This window comes from Carassius gibelio, chromosome B3 (assembly GCF_023724105.1).
Source record: "Carassius gibelio isolate Cgi1373 ecotype wild population from Czech Republic chromosome B3, carGib1.2-hapl.c, whole genome shotgun sequence".
Classification (NCBI taxonomy): Eukaryota; Metazoa; Chordata; class Actinopteri; order Cypriniformes; family Cyprinidae; genus Carassius; species Carassius gibelio.
Genome location: NC_068398.1, coordinates 16,931,607 through 16,951,978, shown reverse-complemented (window position 1 = coordinate 16,951,978; position 20,372 = coordinate 16,931,607). Strand labels below are relative to the sequence as shown.

Genomic DNA, 20,372 nt, shown 5'->3' with positions numbered 1-20,372 from the left:
GCAGAATCCAGTCATGACTCTCATGTTGTATTCACAGCTACTTAACACTAAATTTACCACCTCAGAAAAAATATTGAGATTTTTTAAAAATATCTTATTTTTTGTTCCACGAAAGCAAAAGTCATACATGTGATGTGGGAGTAAATGTTGACAATTTAACTATCCCTTTGTCATTTAACTGAGTTAAAACACTTTACATTTCAAATGATGACATACTAATGACTAATTTGCCCTAATCATCACCATCATTAATACATGCACATCCTTCACCCAGACATTACTGACCCTGTGCAACATATTGTACAACATCTGACTGTGATCCAGCGCCATCCAGTGTTACATTATAGAAAATCAGTTATAAGATGCCATATGACACTTGCAGACCTCTAGTGTCTACTGTGCACATTACATTTTTTTTTTTTTTTTTTGCAGAGAAAGCAGTGAATGGGTGGAGACAGGCCTCTTGTTGCTATCACCCTTTCTAAAGACACTGTATTAAACTCAAATGAAACGTGAGGATATCATATTTAATGTGGTCTCACCATTTTCTGACAGTTCTGAAAGCCTTAAGGAGTCGTTAACGTTTTTTTTTTTTTTTTTGCAAATTCGATTTTTATTATTATATATTTATTATGTTAAAAAAGACTTTGAGCGATTAATGCCTATAATCGTGTGCAATAAATATTCCAATGCATAATAAATAGTTAAACTCTAAAATATGTTTTCTCACAGTCAGCTTTGCGAGAGGAAATATTTAGGAGCTACATCCCAGCATCATGCACCGTTAGTCATGTAGGCTGTAAGTGAAATGCGCTGGAATGGCATTTTACATTTTTCTAAAGAATAAATATGATGTTCATGTCACTTCATAACTGGTAAAAGGGATTTGGCTTGCTGTACACAGAGGAGAAGCTCAGGGATGAGGCTCAACTCAAGGTCCAATTTACTTAATATAAGGCTACTAAATGGATGAAGATAGCTCCTTATATAGGGCAGAATATCTTAAAGGAGTGAGGATGGAGGAGACATGCCAGAAGGACTGTTGCTAAAGTGAGGCAAGCATCAGCATATATCGAAAGGTTGATTAGAATATTAGATAAGCAGCTCCATATGAAGCCTATACAAATTTAATTTAGAAGCAAAAACACTGTAATAAAAGGGCTTTCCATTTATACAAGTACTTTGGGATTGCAGAGTTATTTCAAGTTTTAAAAGTTCATATCATAACATTAACATACCATGCATTTAATGAGTCATCACATAATAACACTGTATGGGTATGTATAATTAGATTTCATTGACCACACAAAGCAGCCACCAAACCTCTGGTGCTACAAAACTGTTCAACAATTAACATATTTAACACCAGCACAATAATTACATAATCACATAAACTCATGCATACCATTTCGACTTAATCTCTTTTCACGTCAGCACAATCATTTATCACAAGATTCCAAATATTATTTATTTATTTAATAGGCTATATTAAATAAAGAAAATATAAAAGTAATATTTTAAAAATAATTTTTAAAATGGTAGTTTTGCGTAATATAGCAGCCTATATTTTGCATGAGAAATAACAAAATAACTGAGCACTATAATCTCTGTAGCTAAACAGTCTTCTCTCATATTCACAGTCAGTGTTGTATTCCGCATTGTGACAACGTTGGTTATAAATGTTCGTTCTGAAAGTCTTGGGATTTGATACTGTTCAGGATCAAGAAACATCTGTGTAAGTAAGCAACACAAAGTTACTTTCACTCGTTTGACGCCAAAGGACCTCTAGACTGATGCCTGCATTCACTTTAGGTTTTTAACAAAAGATAGGGCGGGGTTAAGTGAGGCTCAATCATCTGATTGGCTAGAACTGACAGCAGACAGGAGGAAAACAGAGCAATGCGGCATTTGATTGGATGACAGATTTGTATCAAAGTGAAAATACGTGCCTCGAACTCTTTACTGTTGCCAGGGCGTCAATGGCGGAACTCCGCGGCAGAAGTTAATATGACACAAGACAGGATCGCATAAGGTAACACAGCAAAAGTCGCTCAATAATAGCTCAAGGTTTCGTTACAGTTTATTTTTCAGTGCTACGTGAAGAGATGCTGTCTTTCCGTGAGCAGGTTTATGGGTGAAGCGGTTTGAAGAGCTTACTGTAAAACTCTGTCTGATGAGTTAAAGTGATGAGTGTTGGTGTGGCAATCCTCACAGAAGAGCCCCACGAACTGCGGCTTTTTGAGTTTGAAAATAATTGCAACACGCTTTAGTTGTTTATATATATATATATATATATATATATATATATATATATATATATATATATATATATATATATATATATATATATAGATATTTAATATTGAAATATTTGCGATGCTCTTCTCTCATTTCTACTGTTTTGGACATGTAATAACATGTTGAGTGTGCAAGATGCATCAGTATGGCCCACAGAGATTTACTGCACTTTACATAACTGTTCTGTAATGCTTTGATTGGACCAAAAGAGGTATACATGTTTTTTTAATGCAAGACCATAACTGTAAAGCTGATGGGCAGTAGAATGCAAAAGACCTCTGATAGTTTATAAACTATATATATATATATATATATATATATATATATATATATATATATATATATATATATATATATATATATATATATATTTTTTTTTTTTTTTAAATGCATCTTATGTATTTCATCTTGATAGAAGTGCCATTTAAACTATGGTCCTTTTCAGTGAACGGTCACAGATTGTGAAGTAGGACACATGATCCTCAGATCAGAGACGTCTCACACTGGAATTCCCAGCATTGTCTTTTGACAACACATTTTTTGTTTTTTTTGCCTTCGGATCTAGGTCATTCGTGTCCCTCTGACTGTTAGCCAGTCCTCTGCTGTTCTCATTGATGAATTCACTTCTGGGAAAGGTTTCTGGAAGAGCAATAGATAATGTAATTGCTTGCCTTAATGCTCTTTGCCTAGATTACAAACCCCAGTCTGGATGAGATCCCTGCTGTTAAATCAGAGGATTAGACTATGATTTTGGAGAACCCCTCCCTTTGCCTTGATCATTAAACGGCAGAATTATATAAATATGCCACTGTTGCAAGTTGCAACTCATAACACTTTTTAGGCATTGATCATAAGGTAGATGATTGTGGAAAATAACAGGCTTGTTGGTGCACGTCACATTGTGATATTTAGGTTTCTCTCTCTCACAGGTGAATAGATGAAAGGGTGTTTTTAAGAATTAAGCACAGGTACGTTCTCTGCTCCAGTGCACTAAGGTCAGCATCTTTGTGTTAAACAAAAGTAAACTGTCTGGTATTTGTGTTCACTTACACACACAAATAAATAGACAGCTGTTCTCCTGCACAATGACACCAGTGTTACACAGGCACTGTTGTACAGAATTGGAGTTGAATTTTTAGTTCAGGTTAGTGTCTATGAGTAAGTTCAGTCATGCTTGTGAATTTAAGCCATGGGCACATATAAGGAAAGTGCATTTGCTTTCACTTCATCTTCAGCGGAAGTGGTTTCATTGTTAGCATCTAGTCTTAAAACAGATCCACTGATCACTAAAGACATGAGAGCAGTTTATTAACATAATACTTTTTAATGCAAATATGTTTTTGCTTCAAGACCCAGATTTTGCATCAAGTGGTGACCCAATATAGTAGATTTATTTATTGTACAAGAGTAAACAAAAAAAGTTAGCTTATTAATATTAGCATGAGTTGCAAAATGATTAGCCGAGTTTGCTAAATCAGGAAATTAACCTCTTAAATGCAAAAACAACAACAGAAATGTGATTTGCCAGCCTAAATGCCTATTCAGACCAATAATATAAAACTATAACAAATTATATATGTTAGCATCCACACCAAAGTATGACAAACTTGTGGTTATTATAAGCGTGTGCTGCAGTTTTGACGTCTGCCTCTTTAAATGCTCAAGCTTCTGATTCATTAGATGGAAAAATCATTCTAAAATGTAAAAAAAAAAGCATCAACCCTTTAGGTACAAACGTGTACCTTTTGAAAAGGTACTCCCCCAGTGACAGCTTTTGTACCTTTTCTGAAACCATATGTTTTATCATTTGTTCATTGTTCACAATATAATTTTAATTGTGTTACAGTTGTGGCTAGTTATTGTCTTTGGTGTGACAGAGCAAAAACTAGGTACAATATTTTGAAATAATTATTAGTCATATTTGCAAGAAACAGATGAATTTGCACCAAAATACCATAAAGTTTGTTTGGACACACAGCCTTTCAGTGTTAACATGGAAAGGCTATGTTTTCAATATTATTTTATAATTATGATGCGTAGTTGCATTTTAATATTGACTTTTAGCATTAGTTTTGTTCCGTCTTGTTCTATAATCATAGATCTGTGTATCAGAATAGATGAGTGTATGATTTTTGTGTTGTTCGCACATTTGTTATCTAATCCCGAGCCGGCACAAAGACAGCAGGCACAGCAGTTTGTCGAGTGTCACACAGATTGATATCATCCTATCAAAGACCGTGGCTCACACTGTTGTGCTGCTCTATGACTCACTGATTCAATTTAGTAGTGTGAGTTTATAGCACACGCATCTCATCGGATCTTGTGATTCATTTCCATGACTCCTGTGATTTTGCACTGCTGCGACAGTTGACATGGATGTGGTTTCTCAAGGTTATAGTTTCTGAGCCTTTTAGTCATAACAATACTCGACTGCATCATCCTCTTCAACAGATAAGGCTGTGAAGGCGCTGTTATGATTCAAAACACGCTTTCCTCACATCCACATGACATGGAAACGATGGCCTGATGGTTTCAGAAAGTGGCTGTTGAATTTTTTTATGAGCATGAACAACAGACAGCCTGTTTTTTGGCCTGTGTGGAATTTCATACTCTGGTTATTATTATTTTAGCTTTGTTAAGCGTGACATTTTCTGAAATGGGCGTGTTTTGGTTTCAGCCTTTTCTCTCGAATGTTTTCTAATCCCAAAGTCAAAGTTATCTCTATCAGTGGAAATGTTTTCCTGCACTTTACCTTGGTATTTGTGCTTTTGCAGAGGTCAGCAAGGATGTCAATAGAGGCAGAGGCGTTGCTGCAGGAGGCGAAGGAGAGCATTGAAGCAGCCCAAAACTACAGGAGCGAGCTACAACAGAGACTGCACGGACTCAGCCAGGCACGCAAACAGGTACGGCCCTGACTCTCTGCACTGCTGCCGGAAGAATAAAAAGGTTTCCAACAACAAGCAATGGGTCAGTCCTCACCGAAACTGCTGTGCAACATGACACAATAACAGCCAGTCAGAAAATATTTCATATATCTGGTAGTATTTGATATTTCACAGTGCATGGAGCAGTCCATGGTGACACTGCAGAAATCAGGTTTGGCCAAAATTCAAAGAATTGGCTGTTTTCCAGTTCATAAGTTGAAGTTTAATTTAATTGGTGGCACCTTACAGACAGCTCTATTGGAATTTGAAGTAGAATTCATCAACAAGTAATCTGGGAAATTTAATTTCACCTGTGTCTTTAAAATTTAAATTGTGTAGTGTTATTTTAGTATCATTTATAAAGAAATATTTATCAGTATATTCAATTAGATGATTTTTTTTGCTAATTTTGTTTTATTTCAGCTTTACTTTTATTTAACAAAAACTAGTACTAATCGCATCCAAATAAGTTTGTGTTTATATAATATATGCGTGTGTGCAGTGTATATTTATTATGTATACTATATATAAAGACAAAAATACAGTACATATTTTGGGAGAATTTATACGTATTTATACATATAGATTCACATTCATATAATTTATATTATATATAACTATATTTAATATATAAAAAAATATTTCTTAAAAATAGACATGCACGTATGTGTATTTATATATCAGTCCCTCCAGGATTTTGAGATTGCTGAATTTATCGCAAAATCATTCAAACTCAGCAATTTTCACAAAAGATCGCAAATTTTCAGCATTGTCACAAATTTTCAGCATAATTTGGGCTTAGAAGATTCCCGTCACGTCACCGCAATGCGTCAAAGAAAGGCCTTGCATTCTCATCAGGACAGATTTACAAGAGCTACATTGGATAAACAAACTGAAAGCGGAACGAATCCGCGATACTAGTTCGGGCTTCGCAGACCGTTTATCTGCTCGAGCCGGATCCGCGACACCGTTATACACAGCGCTGTGAGATACAGTGAAGAAAGCAGTCGAATTCACCACAGAATCAAAATGCTTCACATAACTTTTCCAAGCACTTCAATGCTAAGTATTACCACATTTGAAAGTTATTTTTAATGTGACGATATTTGTTAATGTTTAATAGGTTTCCCACATGTATAAAACTAAAAGTTTTATAATGTAGGAAAGCAAACACTTATTTAAAAATAAAAAAAATATATGAAATGACCACTAGTAGATGGCTGCAAAGCAGTACTTATAGGGCATTTCCACTCCCTAATATAGACTATATATTTTTGAATTCATTAAATTATACTTAGACATTATGAATGACAGTAATAAAAGTACATTTTACAGATGTAATACATTTATTATGCTTAAGATCTGGGAATCATCTGCTGTGTAATCTGATCAACGTCTCAGAAGCAGGTTTACATGCATTCTCATAAATGTCTATGTGACATCTGACAGGAAACATCTTAGAGACGTACTGCAGATGAACAAGCACTCTTAAAAATACATCTTGCATGTGTGAATGCAGACATAAGATGTCTCCGAGACCTACAGTGGTTCTCCAAGTCAGAAACGTCATAACAGTGTTTAGAAGAATGTTGTCTGTGGTAAATTTTCACTGCAAAGAAATAAGAGGTGTCGCAAATTTCATCGCAAATTTTGAAAGAAGCCACAGCAAAATCAGTCTTTTTGATCGCAAAAATCACAAAAAATTTGTGCAATCCTTGAGGGACTGATATATACATACCAAAATATACACAGCACACATATACACATATACATACACACACACACATTATATATATATATATATATATATATATATATATATATATATATATATATATATATATATATATATATATATATATATATATATATATATATATATATATATATATTATATAAAACAAACTTTTTTTTGGATGCAATTAATCATTGCCCAGCACTAGTTTTAACAATAACAACACTAAAATAAAATAAAAATACAGTGTGAAATGTATTAAATAAAATATGTCTATTTATATAAATGAAATATTACATCCATCCATCCATTCAGTTCTGAACGGCACGTAACCCTGGCAGGAATAGAAATAGAAGTAGCTGAAAATAATCCCATCTTATCTTTTTTGCTTAACCCTTGTCTCAGTCCTGGCCGGCTACGATAAAAACAGATTTACTTGGAAGAGATTGCCGTTTTCTCTTTATCTCATCCCGTCTGGTTAGGACACATTGTTCCAGTCAAGCCAAACCCGTGGAGACAGCGATGAAAATGCTATTGATCCCACCCAGCATGCACTGTTGCCTAAAATAATACAGCAACCTCATCAAACACTCTGTAAAAATGCCAGGAACATTTCAGCTTCACAAAGGTAGTGGTGACTAAATAAATACTAAATAAAGTGACGTGTGGGTGTTTTTGAGAGAGCGTGGGTAAATGATACTCCTGCTGTCTCGTCTGTGCCAGATAGCCTGCTGGTCAGCACAGAAGGGCTGATTCATGCCACACGTCTCCCGGGGTGGCTGTAGGATGTAAAGCCAGCCTGCTGCTCGCTGTTATCTTCAGAATTGGCTTCTGGCATCTTACCCAACTTCCTCCTCCTCCCCCCAACTCCCAGAATGCCTCACTGAGAGCGTGAACAAGACTGTAATTTCCTGTTCTTCATATGAGACAGTCAACTCATAGAATGGTGAAACTCTCGCTTCTCACATCCTGCTCAGGATACAGAATTAAACCAAACTTTTGGGATCATTGACTAGTGATAGTATGACGGGCCCGGGTACTGTGATTAACCTCACAGCGTGTGCAGCTGTCTGAGGGAGATCCCATATGATCGTCCCATCTGATATGATCATATCACATGCTCCGTTATTCACAGCAAGGATGCAACATTTGTGGCCAAACGACATTTTTCTTCTGCATGAGTAGAACCAGCCTCCAGCTGAAGAGGCTCAAATGTGTTGAGATTTTTAAAATCTATTAAAAGAACTGAAGCTTTCTGGTCAGTGGTTGAGTTTGATGGCGTTTCTTTCACATGAGCCGTTTCTAGTCTACTTCCCCTTTAAATGTGACTCTAGGTCTCAGCCACAGAGGCTTCCTTAAAACCTACAAATGGCCACTGTTTCCCGAAGCCTGTCACCCACTAGCCAGAACATGGGAAATACATAATATGGTGTGTTTGAGCTAAATCATTTAATAATAATTAGCACACATACACACAAACATCTGAAGGGGATCAAAACCTTTCATCAAAGTTGTCCTAAAACCTAAAACCAAAATGTATAGGACAACTTTAACTTTTTTGATCCACTTCAAATGTTGACTTATATATATTTTTGTTGTGTCTTGTGTGCAGGTGGAAAAAAAAGACACATTATAATATATAATTTGATATGTATATAAATATATTAGTATATATATATATATTAGGTTTTACATATTTTTTTGCATTTGCTATGCAGTAAACACATATGATAAATTGCTGCCCACTGCTCCGGGTGTGTGTTCACGGTTTGTGTGTGTTCACTGCTGTGTGTTTGTGCACTTTGGATGGGTTAAATGCAGAGCACAAATTCTGAGTATGGGTCACCACATACTTGGCTGAACGTCACGTCACTTTCACACTTTTTTTTCCACTTTCATGGGGAGTCAGCACTTATAGTCCTTCCCACAAAAACCCAAATCAACAGAGCCCTGAGATCATGCCTCCACCCTCCACATAAACCTGGCAGCACATTGTCACGAATGGCAATATTTAGGCAAAGGATTGTGTCCTGGCTCGAGATGTTCAGATTTCTCTTGATAAGACTTCAGCCTATGAGGAATGATGCACATCTCTGGACAGAAGCATTTCTTGCATCAGTTGCAAACAAAGTGAAGCCCGGAAATTTCCACTAATGTTGATTAATAATACAGTCTCTTTTGGGTTTCATCCATTTATCCTGCACCACTTTATCGGTGTTATTTTAGACTCTCTTCCCACTTCCTGGACGACAGGGTGTTATCTCTACCTACACACACTGTGACGGCAGTCTGTCGAGATCCATGGTGCAAATTGTCAACACGTTTGCACTGCGGTCTGTTGTATGTGTTTCTGTCGACATATTTTTGCCTGTGGCTGCATTGCGTTTCACTAATTATAAGGGAATGAGATCTTCCTCGTTCCAGAAATATGACTCACAAGTGTAATTTTGCCTTCAACATCTCCTTTTATGCCAGTGTGAAGAGTGCTTGTGTATGATAGTTCACTAGGTTTTAAGCTATAGTGTACTGGGCAATAATTCAGCTGAAGCATGTATCAATGAACATACAAATGTTGTTTGATACATGGCATGTAAGAGCCCAAGCTAACCTTATTTTGCAAGCGCAAGTTTCATGCTCACAAGAGGAACTGGTGTTTTTTTTTTTACACTGAAAACCGCCAGGCTTCCTGTCACTCTTGGCTCCATTTTGCTGAAGGTGAAGTAGTTATTCTGAAAGATGCATCAAGAAAATTGAAATGTGCCATTGACTTCACCACTTCCGCTTTCAGACCTACACTTCTTACACAATACAAGACAGTGGCACATTTGTGTGACTTACTTTTTCAGCTAACATGGGATCATGGGATCAGTTAGTACTTTCATTATTCAAGAACGCATTTAATTGATCAAAATGAACAATAATGTTATAAAGTATTTCTGTTTTAAATAAATGCTGTTCTTTTGAACTGTCTATTCATTTAGAAATCTTAATATCTCTACAAAAATATTAAGCGGCACATCTGTTTTTTACATTGATAATGATAAGAAATGTTTCTTGAGCAGCAAATTAGCATATTAGCATGATTTCTGAAGAATCATGTGACACTGAAGACTGCAGTAATGACAGCTGAAAATACACACTTTTATTTACTGTAATTTGACAACTATAGATAATTTTTATGTGCTACAACGGTGCACCCTCATCAGCATCTCGAGTAAAATACCAGTTATGAAATTACAGACCATTGCTAACCATATCTGTCAATCAATGTAATTCAACCACATGTACCTTTTTCCCACTTTACAAGGGAAACATTTTTCCTGAACTGTCGTCAGAAGCTCAATGGAATGGAGACAATTGTATGAAAATGTTGTTTGTGTGTGTGTGTGTGTGTGTGTGTGTTCAGGTGCGCGGCAGTGCCAGTCAGACGCGTGAGGCTCTGCAGCGGCACTTTCAGGAGCTACAGACGGCAGTGAGTCGACTGCTGACCGAGAGGCTGAGTGCTCTGCTGCAAGAGGTGGACAGCATCGAGCTGGACAGTGTCAGTCCCTTAGATGACTGTCAGAAGCTGATTGAGCATGGAGTCAGCACAGCTGATGAGCTGCTTCGAGAGGGTGAGTCTTGTCAGATCAATGGAAGGCTGACTGGCCAGTCAGTGCTAGGGCTACAGTTATACTTCAACTACAGTCACACTAATCTGATTACATGGAAGTAAAAAAATGACGTAAAGCCATCATTTCTCATGAGAGGGTATTAATCAGATCAGAAAATGAGATTTAGCCTTGTGCAAGACAAGGATCAGCTATGTCAGCTTGTAGGACTATGTCAGTGGTACGATAAATAGTCGAATAGCAGCAATTTAATTATCTGAATGTATCTATCAAACTGTCTGAAAATGTGGCTATTTAAAAAGGCTCAGCGATAAAGATGGCTTAAAGGGATAGTTCACCCAAAAATGAAAATTCTGTCATTAATTACTCATCCTCATGTCAGTACCATGACACATGCGTGAAAAGAGAAGAAATTGTTGAATAAAGTTTTCTTTGCGCAACAAAAGGATTCTCATAGCTTCATAATATTATGGTTGAACCACTGATGTCACATGGATTATTTTAAAGATGTTCTCACTACCTTTCTGGGCCTTGAACATGTTAGTTACATTGCTGTCAATGCTGGGCCAGAAAGCTTTCTGATTTCATCAAAAATTTCTTAATTTGTGTTCTGAAGATGAACGTAGGTCTTATGAGTTTGGAACGACATGAGGGCGAGTAATCAATGACAGAAATGTTATTTTTAGGTGAACTATCCCAATGCTCAGAGCCAGTGTAAAATAGTTTAAGTCAATATTTATTTTTTATTTGATGTAATTGGATTTAATACATTTATGTCTGTAAAAATTAATTCATACAAATATTTTATATTAAAAAAAAAATTACAGCAAAAACTTAATTTTTTATATATATATATATATATATATATGCCATTACTGTTCCAATACTTATGGAGGGCACTGTATATATATATATATATATATATATATATATATATATATAAATTAAGTTTTTGCTGTAATGTCATTGAAAGTATTAACAGGGCAAGTACATATGGACCAGCAGGAAAAAGACCTGGTATTTGGATAACTGACAGCTATTAAATTGTTGGCTGATTAAATGTTTAAGTCTTTAACAGTTAAACACAAACATTGATAAAACCATAAAACAGCTGGAATTTCCTCAAGAGCTCGTTTGATTATATTTGTTACATTATATTTACTTCCCCTAACGTTCAGTCATAAATATAATAATATGACTGTCCCTTCAGGGGAGGCTGCCATCCGCTGTGGCATAAATGAGAAGGAGGAAAAGCTGGGCAGCTTCACTAAGAAAGCCCTGCAGATCCAGTTGGACAGGTGAGGAGCACACAGACTCATTCACTTCAACCTCGGCTGGGCCAGTGAACGGAGACTCTCAATTCATGTCTAGAAACACTGAATACATGGAGATTCAGAGCTTGAGAACACAGAAAGCAAAGCCTTCTTTTCACATAATTACTAAAGCACTCATTTAAAATCATGTCACCTAACCTTTATTAATGCCTGTTTTTATGACTCACGTTTTGTGACACATCTGCTCAAAGTTTAACGGAGAGATGGCAGCCGTACCAGCAAGGGTGTGCTGAATCATTCATGCTTAGCTTTATAGAACCATGCTGCCTTAGCTATGATTCATTTTACATGTACCCCGGGATCAGGTTTTAACATGCCTACAGTCATTACAGCAATAATTAGAGCATTGTGGATGCCATTTAAATAATAACTTGGGTGTTTTAGAATAAACACTTCTGAAATATTACATTTGAAAGTGTTTTAGAATGATCCTTCTGATCTTTAATCCTCATTTTGTCAATTAAGCCTCATTATAAGAGAACAATTACAACAGAAAATAATAATGACTCATCCCTCAGTTTGTGAAAAAGACAGAAACGTGTTCAAGGTAACATACTTAAAAAACTGCAGTTTTTTCATCTACTGTTTTAATGCTCAAGCTCTTTAAAGTCAGGTGGATTCTGAAGACACTTAACAGTTTTTTTTTGTAGTTATTGTTCTTGGTGTAAACAGGCCTTAGGCTGATGATACACAGGGCAGCTTTTTGAGCAATGTTGCAGAGCAACTTTGGGTTTGTTGCCCATTCTCAGTGGGAAAATGCCCACGCAACATTGCTCACAAAAAAAGTACAATACCTTTTGCATATTATCCACAAAAGAGGAGCACAAAGGAACTTGACAACTCTATGTAAAGAACTATTAAATGGGGCAAATCATGAACAAGTTGGTTGAAATCAATAAGTTGTTTAATTTTAATTCAAAGCTTTGGGAACATTTTTGGTTTTAAACTCCATCGCAATTATACATAAAATGACCAATAATAAAATATTTTTAAAATAATAGAGCTTTGCGCTTGACATGCAGGAGAAAAAAAGTGAGAATTGAGTGAATTTTAAGTGAATAGATAATTTAATTGGGTTTTATTTTGAGTCGGGAATGTGTTTTACATACATTCTCCAAAGCTTGCAGCATTGCATGGAGTCATTTTAAGTGAGAAGCATCTACATCAGTTTATGAGAACGCGGACAGCAAATAGTACAAATTATTATTTTGTGCACACAATTTACTCAAAATGAGAGAACAAATTAGTAAATTGTAGAGATGTAGCGGTATTATCAATATCATGGTATCGCAATATGAAAATTGTCTATCATCATGGTCACATGACAATATCAAATGATACGTATTCCTGGCGAAAGGTGTAGTTTTATATATATATATATATATATATATATATATATATATACACACACACACACACACACACACACACACACAGTATAGACCAAAAGTTTGGACACACCTTCTTATTCAAAGAGTTTTTTATTTTATTTTCATGACTATGAAAATTGTAGAGTCACACTGAAGTCATCAAAACTATGAATTAACACATATGTAATTTTATATATACAGTATTGTTCAAAATAATAGCAGTACAATGTGACTAACCAGAATAATCAAGGTTTTTCGTATATTTTTTTATTGCTACGTGGCAAACAAGTTACCAGTAGGTTCAGTAGATTGTCAGAAAACAAACAAGACCCAGCATTCATGATATGCACGCTCTTAAGGCTGTGCAATTGGGCAATTAGTTGAATTAGTTGAAAGGGGTGTGTTCAAAAAAATAGCAGTGTGGCATTCAATCACTGGGTCATCAATTTTGTGAAGAAACAGGTGTGAATCAGGTGGCCCCTATTTAAGGATGAAGCCAACACTTGTTGAACATGCATTTGAAAGCTGAGGAAAATGGGTCTTTCAAGACATTGTTCAGAAGAACAGCGTACTTTGATTAAAAAGTTGATTAGAGAGGGGAAACCCTATAAAGAGGTGCAAAAAATGATAGGCTGTTCAGCTAAAATGATCTCCAATGCCTTAAAATGGAGAGCAAAACCAAAGAGACGTGGAAGAAAACGGAAGACAACCATCAAAATGGATAGAAGAATAACCAGAATGGCAAAGGCTCAGCCAATGATCACCTCCAGGATGATCAAAGACAGTCTGGAGTTACCTGTAAGTACTGTGACAGTTAGAAGACGTCTGTGTGAAGCTAATCTATTTTCAAAAATCCCCCGCAAAGTCCCTCTGTTAAAAAAAAGGCATGTGCAGAAGAGGTTACAATTTGCCAAAGAACACATCAACTGGCCTGAAGAGAAATGGAGGAACATTTTGTGGACTGATGAGAGTAAAATTGTTCTTTTTGGGTCCAAGGGCCACAGGCAGTTTGTGAGACGACCCCCAAACTCTGAATTCAAGCCACAGTACACAGTGAAGACAGTGAAGCATGGAGGTGCAAGCATCATGATATGGGCATGTTTCTCCTACTATGGTGTTGGGCCTATTTATCGCATACCAGGGATCATGGATCAGTTTGCATATGTTAAAATACTTGAAGAGGTCATGTTGCCCTATGCTGAAGAGGACATGCCCTTGAAATGGTTGTTTCAACAAGACAATGACCCAAAACACACTAGTAAACGGGCAAAGTCTTGGTTCCAAACCAACAAAATTAATGTTATGGAGTGGCCAGCCCAATCTCCAGACCTTAATCCAATTGAGAACTTGTGGGGTGATATCAAAAATGCTGTTTCTGAAGCAAAACCAAGAAATGTGAATGAATTGTGGAATGTTGTTAAAGAATCATGGAGTGGAATAACAGCTGAGAGGTGCCACAAGTTGGTTGACTCCATGCCACACAGATGTCAAGCAGTTTTAAAAAACTGTGGTCATACAAATAAATATTAGTTTAGTGATTCACAGGATTGCTAAATCCCAGAAAAAAAAATGTTTGTACAAAATAGTTTTGAGTTTGTACAGTCAAAGGTAGACACTGCTATTTTTTTGAACACACCCCTTTCAACTAATTGCCCAATTGCACAGCCTTAAGAGCGTGCATATCATGAATGCTGGGTCTTGTTTGTTTTCTGACAATCTACTGAACCTACTGGTAACTTGTTTGCCACGTAGCAATAAAAAATATACTAAAAACCTTGATTATTCTGGTTAGTCACATTGTACTGCTATTATTTTGAACAATACTGTATATATATATATATATAACAAAAAAGTGTGAAACAACTGAAAATATGTCATATTGTAGGTTCTTCAAAGTAGCCACCTTTTGCTTTGATTACTGCTTTGCACACTCTTGGCTTTCTCTTGATGAGCTTCAAGAGGTAGTCACCTGAAATGGTCTTCCAACAGTCTTGAAGGAGTTCCCTGAGAGATGCTTAGCACTTGTTGACCCTTTTGCCCTCTGTCTGTGGTCCAGCTCACCCCTAAACCATCTCGGTGTGTCCAAACTTTTGGTCTGTACTGTATATAAACACACTTCTTATTCTAACATAAAAGGTCTTTAAAGTTGTGTTTTGGTACAGTATGCTTTGGCACAGAATCTTTCAAACAAACTAAAACTGAAAACACAATATGGCTTAATCCCTTCATCAAGTATTCACTGCATGTTTCAATGAGAAGAGCGCACTTTGTTCAGGCGATCAGTTTTCTTGATTCAATGTTTTCTGCACATCCCTAGATGTAAACTTTTTTTACCCCTGCATGTCATGTGTGGGGCTTTTCTTTTTTTTGTGCTACTTTATTCAGACTTAGTTACTTGATGTGCCTTGTTTTAACCTTACAGGAGAATTTATGTCTAATCATGAACAGATAGAGTAGATGTATAAACATGTTGTCGTCAGTCTGCCCGAGGTGCCTGCGCTGGTGGACGTGCCGTGTCTGTCTGCGCAGCTGGACGACTCTTTGCTGCATATGTTCCGTACACACGTGGCTCGGCACGGCAGCGTGGCCTCTCATCCGCCCGTCCAGATTGAGGAGCTGGTGGAAAGACCGGGTGGTGTGCTGGTGCGCTGGTGCAAGGTGAGTCTGGCCTCCCCTGTTCAAGGCCATCAGACTTTCTCAGCGCCACATGACTTGCTAATGTCCTCTGTTTGCGTGTAGGTGGACGATGACTTCTCCCCACAGGATTACCGGTTGCAGTACCGTCGTGGTAACTCTTCTCAGTATGAGGACGCGTACATTGGAAGAGACACCGAGTTCCTGGTGCTCCAGCTTGACCCGCACATTGACCACCTGTTTCGTGTGTGTGCCAGAGGAGAGGGCCGAACCGAATGGAGCCCGTGGAGCATCCCGCAGACCGGCTACACCACACTCGCACCCCACGGTACAGACACGACGACACCTAGCATTCTCTAACATTATACTGGGTTTCTTAAAGAGATCGTTCACCCATAAATGAAAATGCTGTCATTTACTCACCCTCAAGTAGTAGTTTTGGAAGTCAGCGGGGACCAGCTACTCTTTGGTTACCCACATTCTTCAAAGCATCTTCTTTTATGTTCAACAGAAGAAGGAAATTCATACAGGTTTGGAACTACTTGAGGGTGAGTAAATGAGGTGGAGATTTCTGTGGAAATTCCTCATAAAGCACCTCCACGGAATGGGAGCGTGTTTCATGAATGTTGTCTAATTGTGTGTTGACAGAATGGCTTCCAGGCGTGGATGGGTACATTTTAAGCAGTAGGAAGAACATCGCCATGCGCAATGACTCATCGCCTGGTCACGGGGGTGTCCTGTACTCCAACTCCCCCTCGTACTTCTGTGGGCAGACCCTCACCTTCAAGTACATCAGTGTTTGATTCTTCCACATGATCTCATGGCAAATCAAATGTGGGCTATATGAAAGTGGGATGCTATAAATAGGCTAAGATCATATCACACAACAACGGAGAGATGCAGAATCATTGCAAATAAAATTGTTACAGTAATAAATATCAGCAGGCTTATGGTATGTCTTACTCATTGCGTGTCTGATTTTTGGCTCTCTGGTTTGTTTGCAGGATCACAGCTGCTGGACAGACAGATAAGCGTGACGGTTTGGGTGTGTGTGCGGACAGCAGAACTGCCACAGACTCACTGCAGAGGGATCAGGCGGTCTGCATCTCCACTAATGGTATGAACAGGACAATAAACTTCAACTTCCATAATATTTTAGGGCTGTAAAGACGCTCCAGTAATTAGAAGTATATCTCCAGCATGTGCGTTCAGATCAGGGTTGCCAGGTTTTCACAACAAATCCTGCCCAGTTGCTTCTCAAAACTAGTCCAAAAGTAGCCTAATAGCGCTTCCAGAAGGTTCCCCGAAAAAAAGTTGGGGTTAAAATATAAGTTTTTTTAGCAGGGTTGCCTTGGTAAAATTCGCATTTTAGGGGCTAAATATCACGTTATTTGTATTGGGGTCGCTTTGACCCGCGGACATGAAAAACAATCACAGACTTGGCAACACCTGTTGGCATTTACTACACAGAGCCGTAAATCACTGACAATCTACACAACATCGATGTTAAAATCGTAGGCGATTCTTTGTCGATTTTGAAAGCGATTTTGTGTTAGTTGTCGGTAGACTACGGCTCTGTGTAGTAACTGCCGCTCCACCTGAACCAGTGTTGCCAAGTCTGTGATTGTTTTTCATGTCCGCGGTTTGAAGCAACCCTAATACCAATAACGTGATATTTAGCCCCTAAAATGCGAATTTTACCAGGGCAACCCTTCCATAAAAATTATATTTTAACCCCGGGAAGCAATTTTTATCGGGGAACCTCCCGGAAGCGATTAGGCTAGTTTTGGACTAGTTTTAAGAAGCAACTGGCCAGGATTTATTGTAAAAACCTGGCAACCCTGATCTGAACGCACGTGCTGGAGATATACTTCTAATTACAGGAGAGTCTTTACTGATGAGATGCGCATGAAAATCACATTCGATTTTTTGCACAGTCCTATAATATTTATACACCTTTTCAAGATATTCAGTGTTTACATTATTCTTCAAAAGTTTGAGGTTAGCATTTTTTTATGTTTTTTAAAAAGTCTTCTGCTCACCAAGGTTGCATTTATTGGACCAAAAATACAGTAATATTATAAAATAATTACAATTAAAAAGTAATTTTTTTTCTTTTTGAATATATTTTTTACAAATTTCCCTTTGATGGCAAAACTGAATTTTCAGCACCGATAGCCTTGTGTGCAGCACACTGACATGTAACACCATTGCGCTACGGGTGTCCCGAGTTCGAATCCCAGCTCAATCCAATCCCCCCTTTCTATCCCACTTCACTTCCTGTCATCTTTATACTGTCCTATAGTAATAAAAGCCAAAACACCAAAACAAAATCTATAAAAATGTATACATATTTTTTTTTTTTGTGGAAACTGTGCATTTTTTAGTGTTCTTTGGGGAAAAGAAATGCCAAAAGAACAGCATTTTTTCATAGGAATCTTTTATAACATTTCCCAGAATGTAGTTACTAACATAAAAGTATTTATTTCTAGGAAAAAAAAAAAAACGTTGGAACAGTTGATATTTGTGCCTAAATGGCTTGAAGTATTTTTCTTTGAGATGGGGGAGCATCATTTTGATTTAAAAATTTCTAATTAAAGAAAGAAGTATAGTAAAATTCTATAAATAATCAAGGGTTAAATTCCACACAGTGTTCCTGTAGCTCAAGTGGTAGAGCATTGAGCTATGAAGCGCAAGGATGGAGGTTCGATTCCCTGGGAACAAGATAGGTAAAAATTTATAGCCTGAATGCACTGTAAGTCGCTTTGGATACAAGAGTCTGCTAAATACATAAATTTAATTTAACTTAACCAAATGAACAAAATCTAATATATATGTATGTATGTATGTAGGTATGCATGCATGCATACAGTATGCATGTACGCTATGTTTAATCAGTTTAACAAAGCATAAGAAATATTAGGTAGGGATTAGTGTTTATTGCTAAAACAATTAAATAAACATGAGCATTATGAGCATTCTCATTTATAAAATTTATGACTCAAATGAATCGTTTAAGTTATCATTTAAAAATGATTCACTGAAATGGATAGTTTAAGCTTATTAAAAGAAATGGACAGACTAACCCCTCTTTGGCCATTGTGGTTTAAATCATTAAAAGTGTCTTTTTGAGGCACGGCTTACTCACCGACTGCAGCCAACATTAGTGTCAAGTCAGCATGTGCTCTCCGTTTTCCAGGTGCTGTGTTTGTGAATGGAAAGGAGATGACCAACCAGCTTCCAGCCATCACTGTTGGCTCTTCTGTGACCTTTGACATGGAAGTAGTCAACCTCTTTCCTGTGAGCAACAATAACAACCCCAGCGATGGTGGCAACTTCAAGCTGAGGGTGACGATTGGCTCAGGGAACAGGGAAGTGGTGTTTGATTGGCTGCTGGATCAGGTGGTGGACAGCCTTTTCTTTGGCTGCTCCTTCACGCACCCTGGATGGAAAGTGCTGGTGTTTTGATTGTTGCTTGATGAAAGATGATCCAGTCTGATGGAATCCAAGACCTCTAGTTTTATTTAAATGTTATCAAACATCCCAAGTGCTTACAGTGTTCAGAAGTCACTTTTACCCTTTTTCTTATGATCAGCACCACGTATCGCTGCATTAGACTTTGTTCTGAGGTATGATGCCAACCACTACTCTTTGACCTCATTACAGATGGACAGGTGTTGTGGTATTTGCATAACAGTAAATATTTGCAAAAGAGACTGTTACGTGTTGCAAAGCATGCTGGGTCTGGTTTACCACAGAAAATAATCTACTGTGAAGTATTCAGAGATCAAAGGCACTCAAAAAAAAAAAAGAAATTCCCGTTTTATAAATAACGACAAAGCTGAATTTTCTACGCTCAGACAATCTTTTCTGCTTTTGAGTTTTCTCAAAAAAAGTGGAGAATGTATCCTTAGAACTCGTAGTCTGTTTAAACAGCTGAATGTCGTTTGATTTGGGACACAGTAACATTTAGAGAATGCATGTGGCAACTAGTATTTCATTTGTTTGCCTGGTACTCAGTGTTCACATTTAGAAAGTACTGTTTTTGATTTTCACATCACAGGGTAGTGTTTTCAGCAAAATAATACTGATCAGTAGATACCAATGTTTCCACAGAAATGTGATCATTCGCACTAAGCTTAAGTGTTGTGCCATTTTATGATGATTTTCTTTTCACATTTTTACATATATATACCGTGTTACTGAACCACTTCATGTTTTCATCAGTTGGCTTACCTTACAGTAATGTTTAGAATGCATTGGCTGGAGATTTCAGAGGAAAAACATAACAAATTGAGAGAACAAGCACCCAACTTGCATGTTCCGAAGATAAAACATCATTTACAAGGTACTATGTGATTCCTCACTGCAGAAGAGAATATTTCAGCTCTACGCAGATAAACCCATTAAAGATCTGATCTATACTATATTTATAAAACTGTGACTGTTTAATGTATATTTACTTT

The 20,372-nt window shown here is 37.2% G+C and overlaps 1 protein-coding gene across 1 annotated transcript; it reads left to right on the top strand.

Annotated features, from left to right (window-relative positions):
* The first annotated feature begins 1,913 nt into the window (after positions 1 to 1,913).
* LOC127952891 (cytokine receptor-like factor 3) lies at positions 1,914 to 19,721 on the top strand. Its single transcript, XM_052551761.1, has 9 exons — positions 1,914 to 2,032; positions 5,073 to 5,201; positions 10,364 to 10,571; positions 11,779 to 11,866; positions 15,753 to 15,930; positions 16,012 to 16,234; positions 16,555 to 16,693; positions 16,911 to 17,023; positions 19,106 to 19,721. The coding sequence occupies exons 2-9, from the start codon at positions 5,085 to 5,087 to the stop codon at positions 19,372 to 19,374; spliced, it is 1,335 nt and encodes a 444-aa protein (XP_052407721.1). The 5' UTR covers positions 1,914 to 2,032; positions 5,073 to 5,084; the 3' UTR covers positions 19,375 to 19,721.
* Positions 19,722 to 20,372: the final 651 nt, after the last annotated feature.

Bases quoted from the DNA above. Each gene is read 5' to 3' on its own strand.
- LOC127952891 (XM_052551761.1), top strand. From the start codon at position 5,085: ATGTCAATAGAGGCAGAGGCGTTGCTGCAGGAGGCGAAGGAGAGCATT. The intron at 11,867-15,752 runs GTGAGGAGCACA...TGTTGTCGTCAG, and splicing joins CTGCAGATCCAGTTGGACAG to TCTGCCCGAGGTGCCTGCGC. The intron at 16,235-16,554 runs GTACAGACACGA...GTGTGTTGACAG, and splicing joins CACCACACTCGCACCCCACG to AATGGCTTCCAGGCGTGGAT.